This window comes from Suncus etruscus, chromosome 3 (genome assembly GCF_024139225.1).
Source record: "Suncus etruscus isolate mSunEtr1 chromosome 3, mSunEtr1.pri.cur, whole genome shotgun sequence".
Lineage (NCBI taxonomy): Eukaryota > Metazoa > Chordata > Mammalia > Eulipotyphla > Soricidae > Suncus > Suncus etruscus.
Window position 1 is genome coordinate 161,971,372 of NC_064850.1, and position 17,345 is coordinate 161,988,716.

General features: G+C 32.2%; 1 protein-coding gene across 1 annotated transcript in view; it reads left to right on the plus strand.

The window, feature by feature from the left end:
- ASXL3 (ASXL transcriptional regulator 3) overlaps positions 1–17,345 on the plus strand; it is a 151,558-nt gene that overhangs the window by 35,621 nt on the left and 98,592 nt on the right. The window contains exons 4-5 of the mRNA XM_049769721.1: positions 5,406–5,514; positions 6,675–6,783. Coding sequence (XP_049625678.1) covers positions 5,406–5,514; positions 6,675–6,783 — 218 coding nt within the window. The remainder of the gene's footprint in view (positions 1–5,405; positions 5,515–6,674; positions 6,784–17,345) is intronic.

Consider the following 17,345-nt stretch of genomic DNA (forward strand, 5'->3'; position numbering starts at 1 on the left):
GTTTCCTTTTGGGGTCTCAAAATTTTCTGAGTGAAATAAGTCAGAGAGAGAGAGAGAAAGATGCAGAATGGTCTCACTCATCTATGGGTTTTAAGAAAAATGAAAGACATTCTTGCAATAATAATTTTCAGACACAAAAGAGAAAAGAGCTGGAAGTTGCAGCTTACCTCATGAAACTCACCACAAAGAGTAATGAATTTAGTTAGAGAAATAACTACATTCTGAACTGTCCCAATAATGAGAATGTATCAGGGAAATGGAAAGCCTGTCTAGAGTACAGGCGGGGGTTGGGTGGGGAGGAGGGAGATTTGGGACATTGGTGATGGGAATGTTGCACTGGTGATGGGTGGTGTTCTTTACATGACTGAACCCCAAACACAATCATATATGTAATCAAGGTGTTTAAATAAAATAAAATAAAATAAATTTAAAGATTAAAATCATACCAGATGTTTTTTTCTTAATTATTTCTTACATCAGTATCCTCACGTAATAAAAGACCACTGCCATTACATTTATAACATTGACATATAAACAGGTTGAAAATGGAAAAGTTGTCTACATGTTCTTCACATAAGATGCACAATAATTTTACTTATGATCATTTCTTGAATTAATTGGCTGTCTTTTAATTTTTATAATTTTAGGGCTCTATTATTTTCCATATGTTTGTGTTCATATCAAATTTCTATTAGTGATTCTTTAATTATAGAAACTGTGCTCCTCTAAGTTGGGATACTTATCTTAAAACTAAAATTTCAAAATTATTCCAGTAATTTTTTAATTGCTTTTATGTGCTGAAATTAATCAGAAAATATATATGGAGTTAGTCATTTTAAGGAGTTTTAGAGTAGGAGTAATGGTTCTCAAGAGCAGTAAGTAAGTTTGGGCTTGATTTTGGGGGTTGCTCATGTAGGTCATGTAGGCTACTGATTTGTTAATTTGAGATACACACACATATACACACATATATGCATACATAGTTTCTGTGGCTTTAATAGTATTCCTGATTTACTGGTAGATAGTTTATTGTTATTATTAAGGATGTGGACATTAAATGCATATATAGTTAACCTCAGGTGTTCTTAATTTGTTTACATTTAAAAAGTTTCTGTGTGAAATTTGACATATGAAAAGCTAAATACACATACAGACATTTAATTTTCTCATAGTGATCCCAAAGGTGAAAGATGAGAACTAAAGTATCCATTAAAGTATCAGCTTAAAAATCTCTTAAAATATACTTCATAATTAGGATACCTTGATAAGCTATCATCTTTGCATACCATTATAATTCTTATTTTGAAAGGAATGTAGCATATAATTGTTTATATTAATTTATATTAATAGCCCTCATCACAATAACTTACATTGCTATTTAATGATTACTTCTTAAATTGGTTGAACTTTAGACCTTACTGTTCATGATTAATTACTTCATTTTACTTTAGTAATATTCTTTATTCATATTTGAAATATCTTTTATCTAACATTTTAATTAATAACTAGTATGGGTTTTAGATTAAATCTTAAAAGCATATTAATTTATATATTAAGGAATGAAGGACCTCAATTATGATGCTTTCTTTGTTGTATCTACAAGTATTCTAATTACTTTCTCCAGATATTCTTCAAGATTTTAAAAATTATTAAAATAAGATGTCCATTCCCTCAGAGTGTATACTATTAGTTAAATGTTAGGTGTTCTGTCAACAATTTGATGTGATAAAAGCAATGGTTTTTATGCAGTTCACACTGGGGCTCTGTAATGTATCTCTGGGGGTTCTTTGATGTCTAGACAATTTAAATTATGCCTGTGCTCTGCCTTCAAATCCCACTTCGGTTAAGCTTCAGGGCTATGGAAAATTAAAAGAAACCAGAAGGGCTCCACAGACCTGCATCTAGGAAGAAAACAAACATGTCGAATAAGCTGTGTAACTACTCTGGCAGGTGTATAGAAGAGGGCCCAAATCTAGGAATGAACGACAGTAAAGAAATGGGAACAAGTACTCTCATATTTAATTCTGTTTACATTTCCAATTTATAAAGCATATATTATTCTAATATAATGAAAACATAAGAGTATTAAGGAAGAAGGCCAAAATTTCATTCCCACAACTGTTCTCCAGATCTCTCTTCATCAGTAGTCAAATCTAAGTGTTTAGTCTAAAATAGTAAAACACAGAATTTTATTGTAAATTGGAACATTAATTTTTCTTTTCTCCTCTTTTTTTTTGTACCCTCGGATGCCTGTGTTCTTCTAATCATCTCTTTAGAAAGTAAGTAAATTGAAATTTCAAAAATATTTTTGTGACAATTTCATTGTTTCATATATATATGCATATTATATGTTATGTTACAAAATTTTTAACCCTCAAATTCTGATTGAGATATGATCCTTACATTAAGAGTGATGAAACATTTTTTTGAGTTGAAAATAAAAATGTTACAAGGAAATGGAGAATATGTTCTTGCTACTTAACAATGCAAACCTCTAATGTATATTTGCTTTAGCTTTTCTCATGCCCAAAGTTAGTCACCGTTATATATGAATCAGATGTACATATGTATATTTATTTAAGCAAGTAAAGATATATATATAATAGAACTTAGTACTATACTATCTTCCTCCCCACAGGGGGAGTTTCTTCTCTATTTTCCAAAAGTACTTTTTTACTTTCAATAAAACAAACAAACCCATCAACTCCCCCACCCCAAAATTATGAAACTCAATTTCTTCTTCAGTTATGGTTAAAGAAATAAATTTTTTCAGAAAGATTATTATAAATTTTCTAGACTTGATGGAATTATTGAGAATAATAGAAATAAGTGGTATGAAAGATTTTACAAATATGTTTTTTACTAATGCTATACATTGGATGAATCAACTACCTTTTAATAAGCACTTAGCTCTTTTGATGCTAATGTTTTATTGTTTTTAAAGAAAATGGACCATATAATTAGTTTTTTCTCTAACAAAATGTTAGTGATGTGCTTAAAACACAGTGAGTAATTCAGCCAGTGATTTGAGTTGTAAGATTTGCATTTGTTTGCAAAATTCTGATTCTTCTAAAATGCAAATGTTGTACAGTTTTGAAGTAAAACAAATTTTGTATGTTGTCTTGGGAAAGATTTAGAAAAATTACAGTACTCACAGTTGGAAATTTATTATATGATTTGGAGTTCTGTAGTTTTAAAACATTTCTGTAGTAAATATTAAGTTTATTGAGCTAATACAGAGTACAATTTTATAATATATTCATGCTTAATTTAGTTTATTATTTTTATAAAACTGAACGCTTATAACATATTCACAATAGGCATAGCATTAAACTGGTATTTAATTGTCAATTTTCTTCTACAGTTATCTCAACTTATTGCACCTTAAAATGGAAATATAAATTACAGGCTGTTAAGTTTTTTTTGTTGCTTTAAAATCTGAGTTTTAAAAGTCTAAACTCTGGAGTTGTATGCTTTAAGATTTAGGAATAAAAAACATGGAGGATGTATTTGGTTTGATATTAGCTGGGCAATATTTTAAGTTATAATTTTAAACTTGACATCATTTTTATATATAGAATTCTATTTTAATTTTATTGTTAACTTCATCTTGCCAAATCCCTATATAGGTTAGTTTTTCTGTCAGTCTTATTAAATTACATTACCACAAATGTACATAATAATAGCCATCTTCATCTTCAAGTTGTCTATTCTAAGGAGAAAAATGATAAAATGGTTTTATATATATATATATATATATATATATATATAGAGAGAGAGAGAGAGAGAGAGAGAGAGAGAGAGAGAAGTGCTTTACTTTAACATGTATAGCATTTATTTAAAATTTATTCATGAAGACATTTCTGGGGAAATGAATATATTTTACTTATCAAGTATGCCTGTTCCAGTTATCAGCAAAATATCTTTCGAAGAAAAAATATAATAAATAAGATCTCTAAGTTTGTATCTGCTTCATGGGCAAAGATATTACATAAATACACAGTATTATTTCCATATGTACCTCAGTGTTATAACTGCTTTGTCTATAAACAAGTTTCTATCGAGGCTCCTGCTTCCTGTCAGACCCGATGAAATCAAATTGATGTGTAGGCACAGAGAAGCTGCTTCCTAAAATAATAGTCATTATTAGTATAATGCTTACAAATCTTTCTGACCATAATACACATGCTGACTTCTATTGTTAAGAATATTTTCTTGGCAACTCAGCAAATTTGGCACTTTCATTTAACTAGTGAGATTTCTTCTTCTTTACAAAAAAGTAGTTTAAATAATTGTTTTTAGAATCTTTATTGAGTGATATAAAATTATGTTTTTGACCAGAAATTCAAACTTAGAAACTTTAGTATGCTAGAGTTTCCCTTATCCCAGAATATTTTAGGTTAAATTTCTAAAGTCTCTTAAGAGGTGAATAGAGTAGGACTTTCAATGAATATTGCATTAGCCTGGTATTGGGTATTGATCTTAGCATATTTGGATATATATGGCAACATAACTGAACAAAAGTCCTAAGTTCTGCAAACTATTAATATGTAAATAAAACAAAAAAGGTCTAAAATCTACCTGAGAAATATATGTATACTATACATTTAATAAACAGCTTGTTAAGTGTATAAATGTATTTTAATAATGTTTGTACATGTGTGCTTTGATATGTTTAATATTTTTAATAATTTGTTTAATTTTTAAACAGTCTGTAGGTTTCATAATGTAATCACTTGCATCTTTATAGCAGAGCATAATTATTAGCTTGGCAGAATTCCCAAATATTTATATCTTTATTTGACATAATCTGAGAAAAAATTATCATTGTAGAAACTGTGTAAGAAATAGAAACACAGACAGAGATACAGGTTGTTTTTTTTTTTATTTTCCCATCTGAGAAATGGCAACCCCATGAGTAACTTAAATACTTGTAATTTCAAATCAGTTCCGTCCTCGTTTCCTATTATTCTTTTGTTACTATTCAACCTATAGGATGGAGCTGTCCTTGAACTTGGTTTTTTTGATCATTCAAGTGCAACAATCAAGTTGTCTGTAATATTTTAAAACTGAGACTTTGGAGCATGATTTTTTTTTTTTTAGAGTATAGCACTTTAACATTTGTTCTTGGGTCTCTTTGAAATACAGTGTTGGTTACTTTATGAATAGAAACATAATTTCAATTCAGGAGACTTTTTGCCTGAAGCCTGTAAGACAGATGCATCTGATTAACTTTGGTGAAACTGGACTGGCCTGTTATTGTAATGTAGATGTTTTCGGGTTGGGAGGATATTTTAAAAAGGCATGCGAGAGGGTCTTTTTTTTTTTAATAGAGACCAAGAGAACAGTTTGCTACAGAAGCTGCTCCTTAGACTGCTTCATTTTTACACACTTTTATTTTCTAGTGGAACTTCTCCATTAGCTTGTCTGAATGCAATGCTTCATACTAACACTCGAATAGGGGATGGAACATTCTTCAAAATCCCTGGGAAGTCAGGCCTCTATGCTCTCAAAGTAAGTTGGATTATTAATATCTAAGTGATATGATGCATAATGCATTTTTAAAGATCTATGTAGGTAAACAAAATTAGATTGGGGGAAGGATGAAAGAAGGACTCCTTTGCCTTTAAGTATTTTCAGATGTCTAAAATATTACTACATAATTTAATGATAAAAATGACTACATATTAGGAATAAACATGGACAGTTTTCTTTAAGACAAACAAATATGTGCCTTTGTTCTAACATATGGTAATGGAAAGAGTGTGGCTTCCTTAAAATTTTTATTTTTAAATTTTACATGGAGTGCCATTAATAATTAACCAAAAGCATAAATCATAGTTGACCATAAAAATGTTTTGACTTTAGTGATTTTTAATTGATATACAGCTCCACACCTATATGGACACCAATATCTTTTATAAACACGAGAAATATACTTTCTTGTACACTTGCTAATTTAAGTCCAGTAATCCATATTAGAACTGTCTTCTGTAAATTGTATCAGTAATGCATATCTGTTATGTAAAAATAGAGGTAAAATGAAGTCTTCCGATTACTAAACCTAATTTCTTAGTTTTATTTTATTCTCATCTAGAATGGAAAATACTATCACAGATTCAAAACTAGAGGACAAAAGCTTATGTAATCTACAAATGATGCGTAACTTGGAACAAGAAGAATCAGTATTTCTCATATATTTTCTTTTGAATTTTTTAATACTAAAATTTATACTTGCTAAAGAAATGGATTCTTTTTTTTATCTAGTGAATACAGACTCTTGTCACTGAGTATCTTTCAAAAAATAACACAGGTTAATCAAAAGGGTTTGTATTATCACAGATATTTTTTGTAGCTACTTGGTTCTTAATGTACTGATTTAAATTCTGAGCTAAGTCACTTTTTTTTGCATATGAAACAATGTAGAATCTTTTTAAAGGGGAAAACATATTTCAGAAGAAAGCTTTGTTGTTGCAGTGGTAATATGCTTTTCCCAACATATCACTTTTTCTTTTTGCTTTTTTTGCTCCAAGGAATGAATTGACAAAAAATGAATCTGTTTTGAAATTTACGAGTAATAGTGAACTGGTATTATTTTAGAACATTAAAAAGTAGTTTTAATAACTTCAGTTACTAACATTTATCTTTGTAAATAATTTAAAAAAATAATATAGAAAGAGGAATCACCATGCCCAGCTGATGGAACTTTGGATTTAGGCTGTGAGTCTGAACTGGATGGTACAGAGATGGCAGAAGCCAGTGCCAATGGAGAAGGAAATGGAGGTAAGCTGAATCTCAATGGTGATTCTTTTTTAAAAATAATTTATTTAAGCACTGTGATTACAAAATTGTCCATGTTTGAGTTTTTTATACAATGTACACCATCCTTCACCAGTATACATTTCTGTGCTTAACCCAGTTCTCTTCAAAATTATATTGAATTCTAATAATTCATTCTTATACTTCTCTTCATCATAGATACAAATTTCTTCTAAGCTTTAGTTAAGGTTTTTCAAATAATTTGAATCAAATGTTTGCACTCAAAAAATGATAGTTATTTACATTGACCTTTTTAAAAAAACAATTTGGGATTTTCTGAATGATAACACTATTCTCTATTTACCCTTAAGAGGTTAGGGGTTACCAAAATATGTTTTGTTCTATTGGATACTCTTATAATGTAGGACCAGAATGACCTATGTATGTGAAAAAAATCAAAACAAAAAAAAATTTTATTTTGATTGCTCTGATATTTACTTTGATTGTAAGTCATTTTAGTAACTTTTTCCTTTATTATTAGTAAATTAATATTCCTATTATTTAAAAGTATGTAAAATGTTAATATTCTTTATTGTGTAAAAAATTAGGGTCTGGAGAGATAGCACAGCGATCCAGGACCAGGTTGGTTCATTCGAATCCTGGTGTCCCATATGGTCCCCTGTGCCTGCCAGGAGCTATTTCTGAGCAGACAGCCAGGAGTAACCCCTGAGCACCGCTGGGTGTGGCCCCCCCCCAAAAAAAAATTAAATGCTTCTAAAAGATTTTTGGAAAGTAAGTGACTCTGAATTCTAAAATATCTCTGAATTCTGTCCATATTAATTCATTTTTATCTTCTCAGGCAATTTGCTTTATTATTCTTTGGATGTATTTAGTTTACACGCAGCATTTTTGACAAATCCTGGTTCCATAAAAGACTGTACTTTTTGCCACTTTATCAGTTTTTTTCACAAGTGAAATTTCTGTTGTTGAAGTCACAGAAATCAATAAGTTATTATTAACAAGGGTAACTTGAAGCAGCCTTATAGAAACTTTTGTTGTAATAGTTCAAACCTATTCATTTTTATAATTTCATAGTTTCCTTTGAATTTTAGTGATAGAAATGCTGGTGGAAAGCCTAGTGAGGGGGCATGTTTCTTTACTGAGGAATTATTGTTTATTTCTTTTAATTGTTTTATTATTGGTTTATTATTACTGTTTTATTATTTATTCATTATTATTGTTTTATTATTGGTTCATAATATTATGACACTTCAGGGCCTTCAATTTATGCCTCTTTATATGCATAATTGTTATAATTTCTACCACCAACAAAAATCACTTCTTCTTTCCCTCCAGTAACCACCATAGATTTTTACTGAGTCTAGAGGTCCAGTTTATTTGCTTTATTAACATTCAACATATGAGCGGAACCATCTTTTGACTGTCTTTCACTTGCTAACTTATCTCACTTATTACCACTATCTCAAGTTGTATACATTTTTTGGGTAGATGTAGCTTTATCTTTTCTAGTGAAAGATTATATTACATTTAGTGTATCTGCTATAGATTTCTTATACAGCCATCTATTACTGGTAATAAAAGGCTAATCTTATAGAAATAGTCCATTTGCTTAGCTGTATACTTTGCATGAATGTTTGGTCTTTTGTATATATATATATACATATATATATACATATATATATATATATATATGTATGTATATAATGTGCGCCATGTATTGTTTCAAAGATTGCAGTTGCAAGAGTGAAAAATGAAAAGAGATCTCTTGTGCAAGTTATATTTATAGTAAAATGAAAAAGCAAACTAAAGGTACAAAATTTATAGTTTAAGTGGTGATAAGTTATAATAATAACAGAATGAAAGAGAGAGGTATATTTAAAAAAGTATCCAAGAGAAGTATGGAAGTAGATCTTTATATACTTTTTTTGGTTTTTGGGCCACACTCAGTGATGCTTAGGGGTTACTCATAGCTATGAGCTCAGAAGTCCCTCCTTGCTTGGCAGACCACGTGGGACACCAGGGGATCGAACCTCAGTCCATCCTAGGTTAGCATGTGCAAAGCAAATGCCCTATCACTTGCAACTCCACTCTGAACCCAGAAGGAGATATTTAGAAAGATTTCTAGATAGTAGCCGTAGATAATAGCAATAGCAATTACAACAGTCATGACACAGAAGAGCATCAAGAATGTCTGGAGGAAAAAATGAGCAGAAAAGAGTATGGCAAGATGGGAAGTTATGGGACAGTCCAGATTATATAATACTGATACTGACTTTGATGAGGTCTTTAAACTTGTAGAATTTTGAACTAGAGAAACAACAATCAGAATCCAATTTTAGCAGTTCACTGATAATAGACATGCATATGCACATACATGTACCAAAATTTATGTGAACTAGGGTTAAAATATAGTCGGTAGGAAGTTGTAATATATATGATATGCATTTCACATATATGATTATTTTATATCAAAATATTATGTATCATGTATACATTATTTTGTGTGTGATATAACATAGTATATGATATTGTCTATAATGTATAACATATATGATATAAAATATTATACATAATATGTGTATGTTATATGGTATGTAATAGATATATAAAATAAGATAATATATTTATATACATTTTATTATGTAATATGTAATACACTATATATATTATATGATATAAATATTGAATTAATACTATAGAAGACATATTTATAATATATAAGAAATGAAAGGAATTGCTGAGAATGTGATAGAAATTTATTGAGTTACGGATAGAGATGAAGATAGACCAACAGAAGCTTTTATGTGATTATAAAATAAAGAAATGAGTCCAAAATTTGAAAGTTTGAAGTTTGTCTCTAACTTCAGTGGAAAAGCTGCAGGATAAGTTAGCTTAGTACAGAGGTTTGTTCATCATGTTTTGTCTGCACATATTCAGTGTGACATTGTTTAAGCTATCAAGGTGATTCAAATTCATGGGATAAATCTTGCTAAAGATACTCATTTGGATGTAGTCAAATTATAGATGATACATAAATACAAGAAACTGGATACTATCAAGGAATATAATAGGAAAGGGAAGATATCTAAGACTTAAGTAAGAGGTTCTTTCATTTTAAGAAATTTGAGGGGCCGGAGAGATAGCAAGAAGGTAAGGCATTGGCCTTTCATGCAGAAGGTAGTGGTTCAAATCCCAGCATCCCACATGGTCCCTCGTGCCTGCCAGGAGTGATTTCTGAGTGCAGAGAGCCAGGAGCAACCCCTGAGTGCTGCCGGGTGTGATCCCCCCCCCCCAAAAAAAAAAACAAAAAAAAATTTGAGAAATTACAGGAATAGCATAATAGCTGAAGATAAACAGTAGTACAGGCATGTACTGAGAACCATGTAAAGAAAGTGTTTCTGGGGAGGAAGCTACTCAAATGTGTTAAATGCTTTTTTTAATATCAACTTAAAATGAATCTGAAAAATACTTTAGAATTTTATTTTGTGAGAATATTGATAAACTTGACAGTTCAAGAAAATGAGAGGAGAGAAATTAAAACCACAGGTATATTTTAGGGTATTTTTTTGGTGGGTCTTTGCAGGAAAGAGGAAAGTTTTGTATATAGAAATTTAAAGAGAAGACTGGCATCTTTGTCAACAATCTGTCAGCATTAGAAAACATATTTTTAAGGCTGTTCCTGGAAGTGCTTAGTGATTCTATGCTAAGGCATCACTCCTGGTAATGCTGGGGATAGATGTGGGGTCAGCCACATGCAAGTAAGTGCCTTAATTTCTGTAATATCTTTCCAGCCCTTTAAGGACTCTTTGAAAGTTGCTAAACTTTAGTTTAATGTGAAACCAGAAAGCATGGGTGCATATTTTTCTCTGTGCTATTCAGAACTGCTTTCTAAGTATAGCGGAGATAATGAGTTAGATTCAACTAGAGCTTGAAGTTTTTCCTGATGTAATCATCAAGAAAGATAAGAACAAGGGGGTTGAGCCGTGATTGGAATTAAGAGCAATCTCCAAGAATTTCAGCTGTTTGTCAAGGTGAGGGAAGATAGGATTGTGTGAGGGATGGAGGGGAGGGAGAAATATTAGGATGAAAAAAGTGGTCTACAAGAGAAAATGTGCTTGATGGGTAGGTGATTTCAGAGTAAATGCATGAAATTGATTTTAAGAAAATATTTAATATTTATCTAAAATGAGAGATAAGTAGTCATGACTTAGAAGCTTGTCACAATGATTATATATATACATAAACACAATTATATATAAAATATATGTAATATATTTTATAAAATATATATACATATATATAAAACATACATACACACATACACTCTTCACTTGGCTAAGATCACCAACACTAGCTGAACTAGAAGCTTTTGTCTACTGAGACTAGAGTTATAGGTTTGAGAAGGGTCTTCCAGGACATCATACTGCCTTTCTTATTTGCACAAATGTAGTAAAGGTTGGTATAAAATATTAGAAAATCATCTGATGGATAATAAAACAGACAATAATGATAGAACTAGAATTGAATGTGACATTTCACATCTAAGCTCCAAAAGGAATTGATAATCTCCAATACTTCCCAGGTATGGTCTTTGACTGAAAACTTTGGGCCTTCTATAAATGGGGACAAGCAAATTCCTCTTTCTGAAGACACAGCAGCCTATAGCCAAACATAGATACCCTCACATAGAGAAGGTCAAGAATTTAACCTTCTCAAAATGCCAAACCACCAGATTTGTTCCAGGGCCACATACACCTCAGAATTTCATAGTAGTGTCATCCCATTTGAATCATAGCAGTTCTGATAGAAAAGTTGCATTGAAGACCACCAAGCTCAGTGAGCTTTATGCTCAGTGAGCATATACAGTAATAGAAAAAAGCACCAACCACAGCCTAGTAATTCCTTAGACAATTACTTTAGTAATACCATTGAGAGATATAACAATGATTTCATATTGAACTTTATTGATCTGAGTTTTGATCATTCTATTTGCCTTTGTTTTGTAACAATGTGAAGTAGATTTGTGCCTCCGCGGGTGCAGACGAGGGTAATGAGTAGGAAACTGAGGACACTAATCAAGGACACAATGTTGGTGGGATTAGCATTTGTACCTTTAATGCCTGAAAATACTGCATTATGAACAACTTGCAAAATTACAATGTTAAAATAAAAATTGTTTTCAATCGACTATGACATTTAGCAACTAAAATCTTTAAAAAAAACAAAAGAGGAATATCTCAGAAGATGGTAGATATTAGTTCAGTAAAGAGAACTTGGTAGTATATTTGCAGGCTTAAAAATGTTGGATGGAAGGGGCTGAAGAGGAAGTTTAACAGAAAGGGTATTTCCTTTGCTCATAGCTGACCCAATCCCCAGAACTTCATAGAGTCCCAGAGCTTTGCTAGGAATGATCGCTGAGCACTGACTCAAGATTAAGTCCTGAGATGGGCCAGAGTGATAGCAAGGTGGGTAAGGTGTTTGCCATGTATGCTTGCTGACCCGTGTTCGATTCCCAGTACTCCATATGGTCCTCCAAGCCTGCCAGGAGTGATTTCTGAATGCAGAGCCAATAGTAACCCCTGAGTTCCATCAGGTGTAGCTAAAAACCAAACAAACACAAAGTATGTTCTAAGAATGGCTGGTTGTGCATCAAAAACAAAATAATAATAATGGTAATAATAATACTGTGTGGAAAGCCTTGGAGATAGTTTCTGTACAAAGCATGTCCCCAACCTGGAATCCTCATTCTTTCCTAAGCATCACTAGGTATAGCCTTTTATTCCTCTGAGCATTATTGGATATAGCCTTGGAGTACCACTGTGGTAGCCTGGTGGACCCTGGCCCTACAGTCCATTCCAAGTACTTTATTGTGGCAGCCCTAGCATTGAACCACCAACCTGATTAGATGAATATAACTGGGTGCCCCTGAGTACTATGCAAGAGAATCCTTTGCAAATTCTGGAGGCATCTGAAAAAGAGTAATCTAATCCCATTTTCAGGTCTAATGGTAGTAGGTGTATATAAAGACAAAGTTCTACCTTATGGTTGTTTGGGTAAAATGATGCCTGAGGGAGACATCCAGGGTTTGTAGATCAAGATGAGAAGCACAAATTCTAAAAAAAGATGGAGATGTTACTAATGACTAACTCAATTCCAGAAGAAACTATGAAAGAAAGAACTTTAGTGGCTTTGAAGGGGTGTGGAAGATGGAATGAGAATATTTAGTCAATAAAACAAGGATAAGCAGAGTCCCCTAGCTTTGAATGTGAATAATTCACAAAATAATACATACACTACACATCTCCAGTTCTTAGGACCAAAACCAGACTTCCTGTCCTCTCTTTTGAAGTTGTTATAGTAATTGTTTTGGCGAATCACTGAAAAAAAAAAAAGTAGATTGCTTATTTCCTTGTGCATTCCTTCATTTGCCCTCTTAAGCATCTTTTTGTAAACCATAATTGCTTCTTGTAAGACAACTACATTTCCTGTCCATACAAATCCCATATGCTTTTGGTGTATATGTGTTTATAGCCATTAACCTAGTCATAGGAACCATTTTCAAATGTGTTCAACCATTTTGGAAATGTTTTGAATACTTAACCAATTCCAGCATTTGTAAATCACTTACATGCACAGTCTTCAAACCTTACAACATTTATTATAATATAGGCAATATTTTAGAATTTGTATTTTTGAATTTATTTATTTTACCACCAATGAAAGATAATTTAAGATAGGTTCCATATCATCCAAATGACAAAGCCCAGGGAGGATCAGTGGCTTTTGATTAATAAATTCTAATACTTTTATTGTAGTAATTGTGAGACAGTAAAATCTATCTTAATACTCTGCCTGGAACCATTACAACACTGTTGGCTAGTAGTCAGCTCTATAATTTGCCTTTCCAACATTTACCAAATATATTCTGATTATAAATTTGTATCGTTGAAAAGGGGGAATTCTTGAATTATCCAAATAAAAGAGTGGAAATGCCATGATTTTTTCCCTCTAAATTGATACTAAATTCTCTAAAACTGAACTGATTCCCATGATCTGTTTCTAATACTTGAACCAGATGTTAGAATGATATATTTTGAAAATATTATCAGAGAACGCAGATGGAGATGTTTTCATGTGGGAGGAACAGCAAGAGGGAGAAGAGGAAAGGAGAGACTGACCCACTATTTTTAAAAATGTTTTTTCTCTTCTTTCCTTTTTTCCCTTTTAGGATGAAAGAGTTAGAAATAGTGAGGTGGCTATTAACAGTAATATACCAGTGAGGCAATGAAAAATAAGCTTCTGCTACCACAGTGGTATTTCAAATTAACAAAGATTAATTGACATTTGTTGCACCATTAAACAAGTAAGCAGAGAAGTATTGGAGAAATACTTTACAAAAGCTGGTAGTGAAAAAGACATTTTAACAGTTAGATTTCAAACAGTAACACTTGAATCCTTTGGTAAATATTGTTGATAATTTATAAAAGCAGTAAGAATATTGCTTTAGTCCCATGTATTTTGAATCAGCTGGCTAGTACAATATATTAGTATTAAAAACTTTTATGTGTGGGAAGTGTTCTATTACTGATTGCAAGATTTACAGAACTATAGTTATACTTTGTTCCTTAGACTCTTAACTGACTTTTAAAGTTAGTTATAATTAGATACTATAAACTAAAGAATGTAAATGCTTCACATTTTAAAGCTTTGCTCTAGAGGCCCACAAGTGATTTAGGTGAATCACTTGATATATTTGTGTTGACAACCCATGACCATTTATGCCAATATAAGTATAGATCTATGTCACCCAAAGAAAATATTTTGAATTTTATGAGCTATTTTAGTCAGAGATATATGGGTATGCTTGTGTCTGAGTTGTTTTCTGAACATAATACATTGGTATATCATGAGTTTGCTCACACATATTAAGTTGACTTACAGTGTTGTGCTAGCTGCAGAACACATACATATTTTATGGAAAATGATAGCGGCAGTAGTCTTTACCCACTTCACATTCTATTTATAAGTTGTTATTAATAGGAAAAAAATGAGTTTCCCTATTGTGACTCTAATCTATTTTATGTTTAAAACCAAAGCAGTCGTCCTGTTTTTTTTTTTTTTTTTTTTTTTTTTAAATGGGGAATCTGGGGGATGTCCAATTTTCATCCACAGAGATCAAAAAAGGTTCTGCTTGTTATTAACCCAGATGGCTTTCAGGGAGAAAGAAGCAGTTCAGCAGGGGAATTAGTATTTTAAAAGTCTCTATTTAGAGGGGGAAATTATAGAGAAGAGATACCCTATTAATTCTTAGATCCCAGGGTAAATAATGATCCCAACATTTGAAGAATTTTATGTGGTCCTTTTTCATTATTCTTTATGGCCAGTTTTATAAGTGGGTTTCTGATCGTATGATTCTTGGCAGAGTTATGTTAACTTAATGAAACATTATTCAACTCACTCTTTGTTTTTATTGGCGCGGAGGCCAAAGTTTGAAGGGTCTTTTTAAAAAGTGAAAAGTGCTTTACTCTGGCCTGGAGTGTGTGAGTAGGATCTCTGCTGAGACATCAATTACATACAGATGAGGAGCTTCATGGGAGAAGTGAGAAGTGGACTAATGAAGGTTCAGACCCCTCAGGGAGCAGTGCTGCTGACAGTTTATCCCTGGTAATTTTATGCAAAGGGGCGGGGGGGGTGGGGAAGCACGAAAAATGAGGACACTGGAGCAGTATGGGGAACTGCAGGGAGTATTTTGAGTAACTTTTTAAGATGTTACTAATCTTTTTGGTGTGTCTTTCCTCTTGGAGTCACTGGTCTTATTTTGCAAGTTTTTTCAGAAACATGTCTGTCATCACTCTAAAGGAAATTTATGTAGGATGGCAACTGTATCTTCATTTTTGTGCTCACAATCAGTTTCTACCTGACAGCCATACCAGAGACTCTTTTACGTGAAGATACGGAATTCTTTTAGTAACTGTGCTGTTCTTCTGATTTTCCTAGGAAAGCAGGATTTGTCTTTTATCTAGCATTTGCATTTTTGTTCAGCTTTGCTAGTTCCTAGAGACACCTGCTCGACTTTGGTGGCCCAGAGAAACATATGGCTGTAAAAATGATGTTTTTTCACTTACACATAGAAGAAAACACAGAGGAAAGAGAATACTCTTCACAGTAAGAAATGACCATTGGCAGGACATGAAACTTCTTCTGCCCACTCTTTGTTAGTCTCCCGTTTTTTCATCCCAGCCCACAGCTTTTACAGTTTCCAAGATGTACGAGGGACTTCAAAGTTTATGCAGCGATGGATCCTTTCATGTCAGCATTTTGCTTAAATCAGTCAATTTGATTTGACATTATTTTATTAGCATGTGTCCAGAAGGAATGGAATTCCACAGTCTCCTTTGTCTTTCTTGATACTTTTGCTAAACTTACAGTTGGCTTTTCCTTATTGCTGACATCTTTTGTGCTTTTAATTAAAATAATCTCCCCACCTCATGATACAGAACAGCTGGGTATCTTCCTGATAGCACTCCTTCATCTTCTCAGAACAAGTCATCCGCACTCTTTCAAACATTACTTAAAGATGATACTATTTACCACTCCTTTCACCCATTAGGGACTGCTTTTCTTACAGATTTCCCCTTGAACTGTGACCTCCGTTCTTGTGCAAATGGATTTTGGTTCATTTTAACAGTCCACAGTCATAGAGTAATGAAGGTTTTCTTTGTAAGCACAGATAAAGTGATCCATTTAAGTGTACTTCCCCCCTTTATACTTGTGCTATTCAAGAAGTGTCATAATAGACAAAGATAAAAAAGAGAGCATGATCTCATTATAAAAACAAACTCCCTCTGGAATAAAAACAAAATTAAAGGTATTTTCTCAATTACTCCTCTTACCCAGACAAATTTCTGTTTGATTTATGTCGTTTGTATTTTATATATAGAAATAATGTACTCATGACCTTTAAAAATAAAGTGCATTTTCAGAGATGCTGGATAATTTATTATCTTTCCTCTCCAAAGTGAAACAATAACTATTTTTTAGTTAGTCCCCCTAAATCAAATACCTAGCACTACTTATTGTACTACTCATTGTATGGTTGATCTTTGTTAAAGTATAACATAGCAGTGATACCCATAAGGAAAACACTTAGCCTTGACCTCTGCTAATCATTTAATGATATTATTCCTGCCTGATTTCTCTTTCTCATTTTCTGGGTCAATTATTTTATTTCTGTATAGATATTTAAGGAACCTCACGTATTGTGGAAGATCATAGGTATGACATCAGTATCAAACAACAGTTTCTAAGTTGTGTCTCTCCCTTTCCAATACACACACACACACACCTACACAAAGAAGTTATTGTGTTATTCTGGAATTTTGCATGAGTAATCCATAGTGTTTATTTGCGAGGGTTAGATGGTTAAAGATCTATTAAGATATGATTTGTACTAAATATTATTTTTGGTTGAGTATCTCCTCATCTCAGTTTGAAGAAATAGTTAAATTATCCATATTTATCAATAGCCATACTTACAAATACTCAGATATCAACATTACTAAATT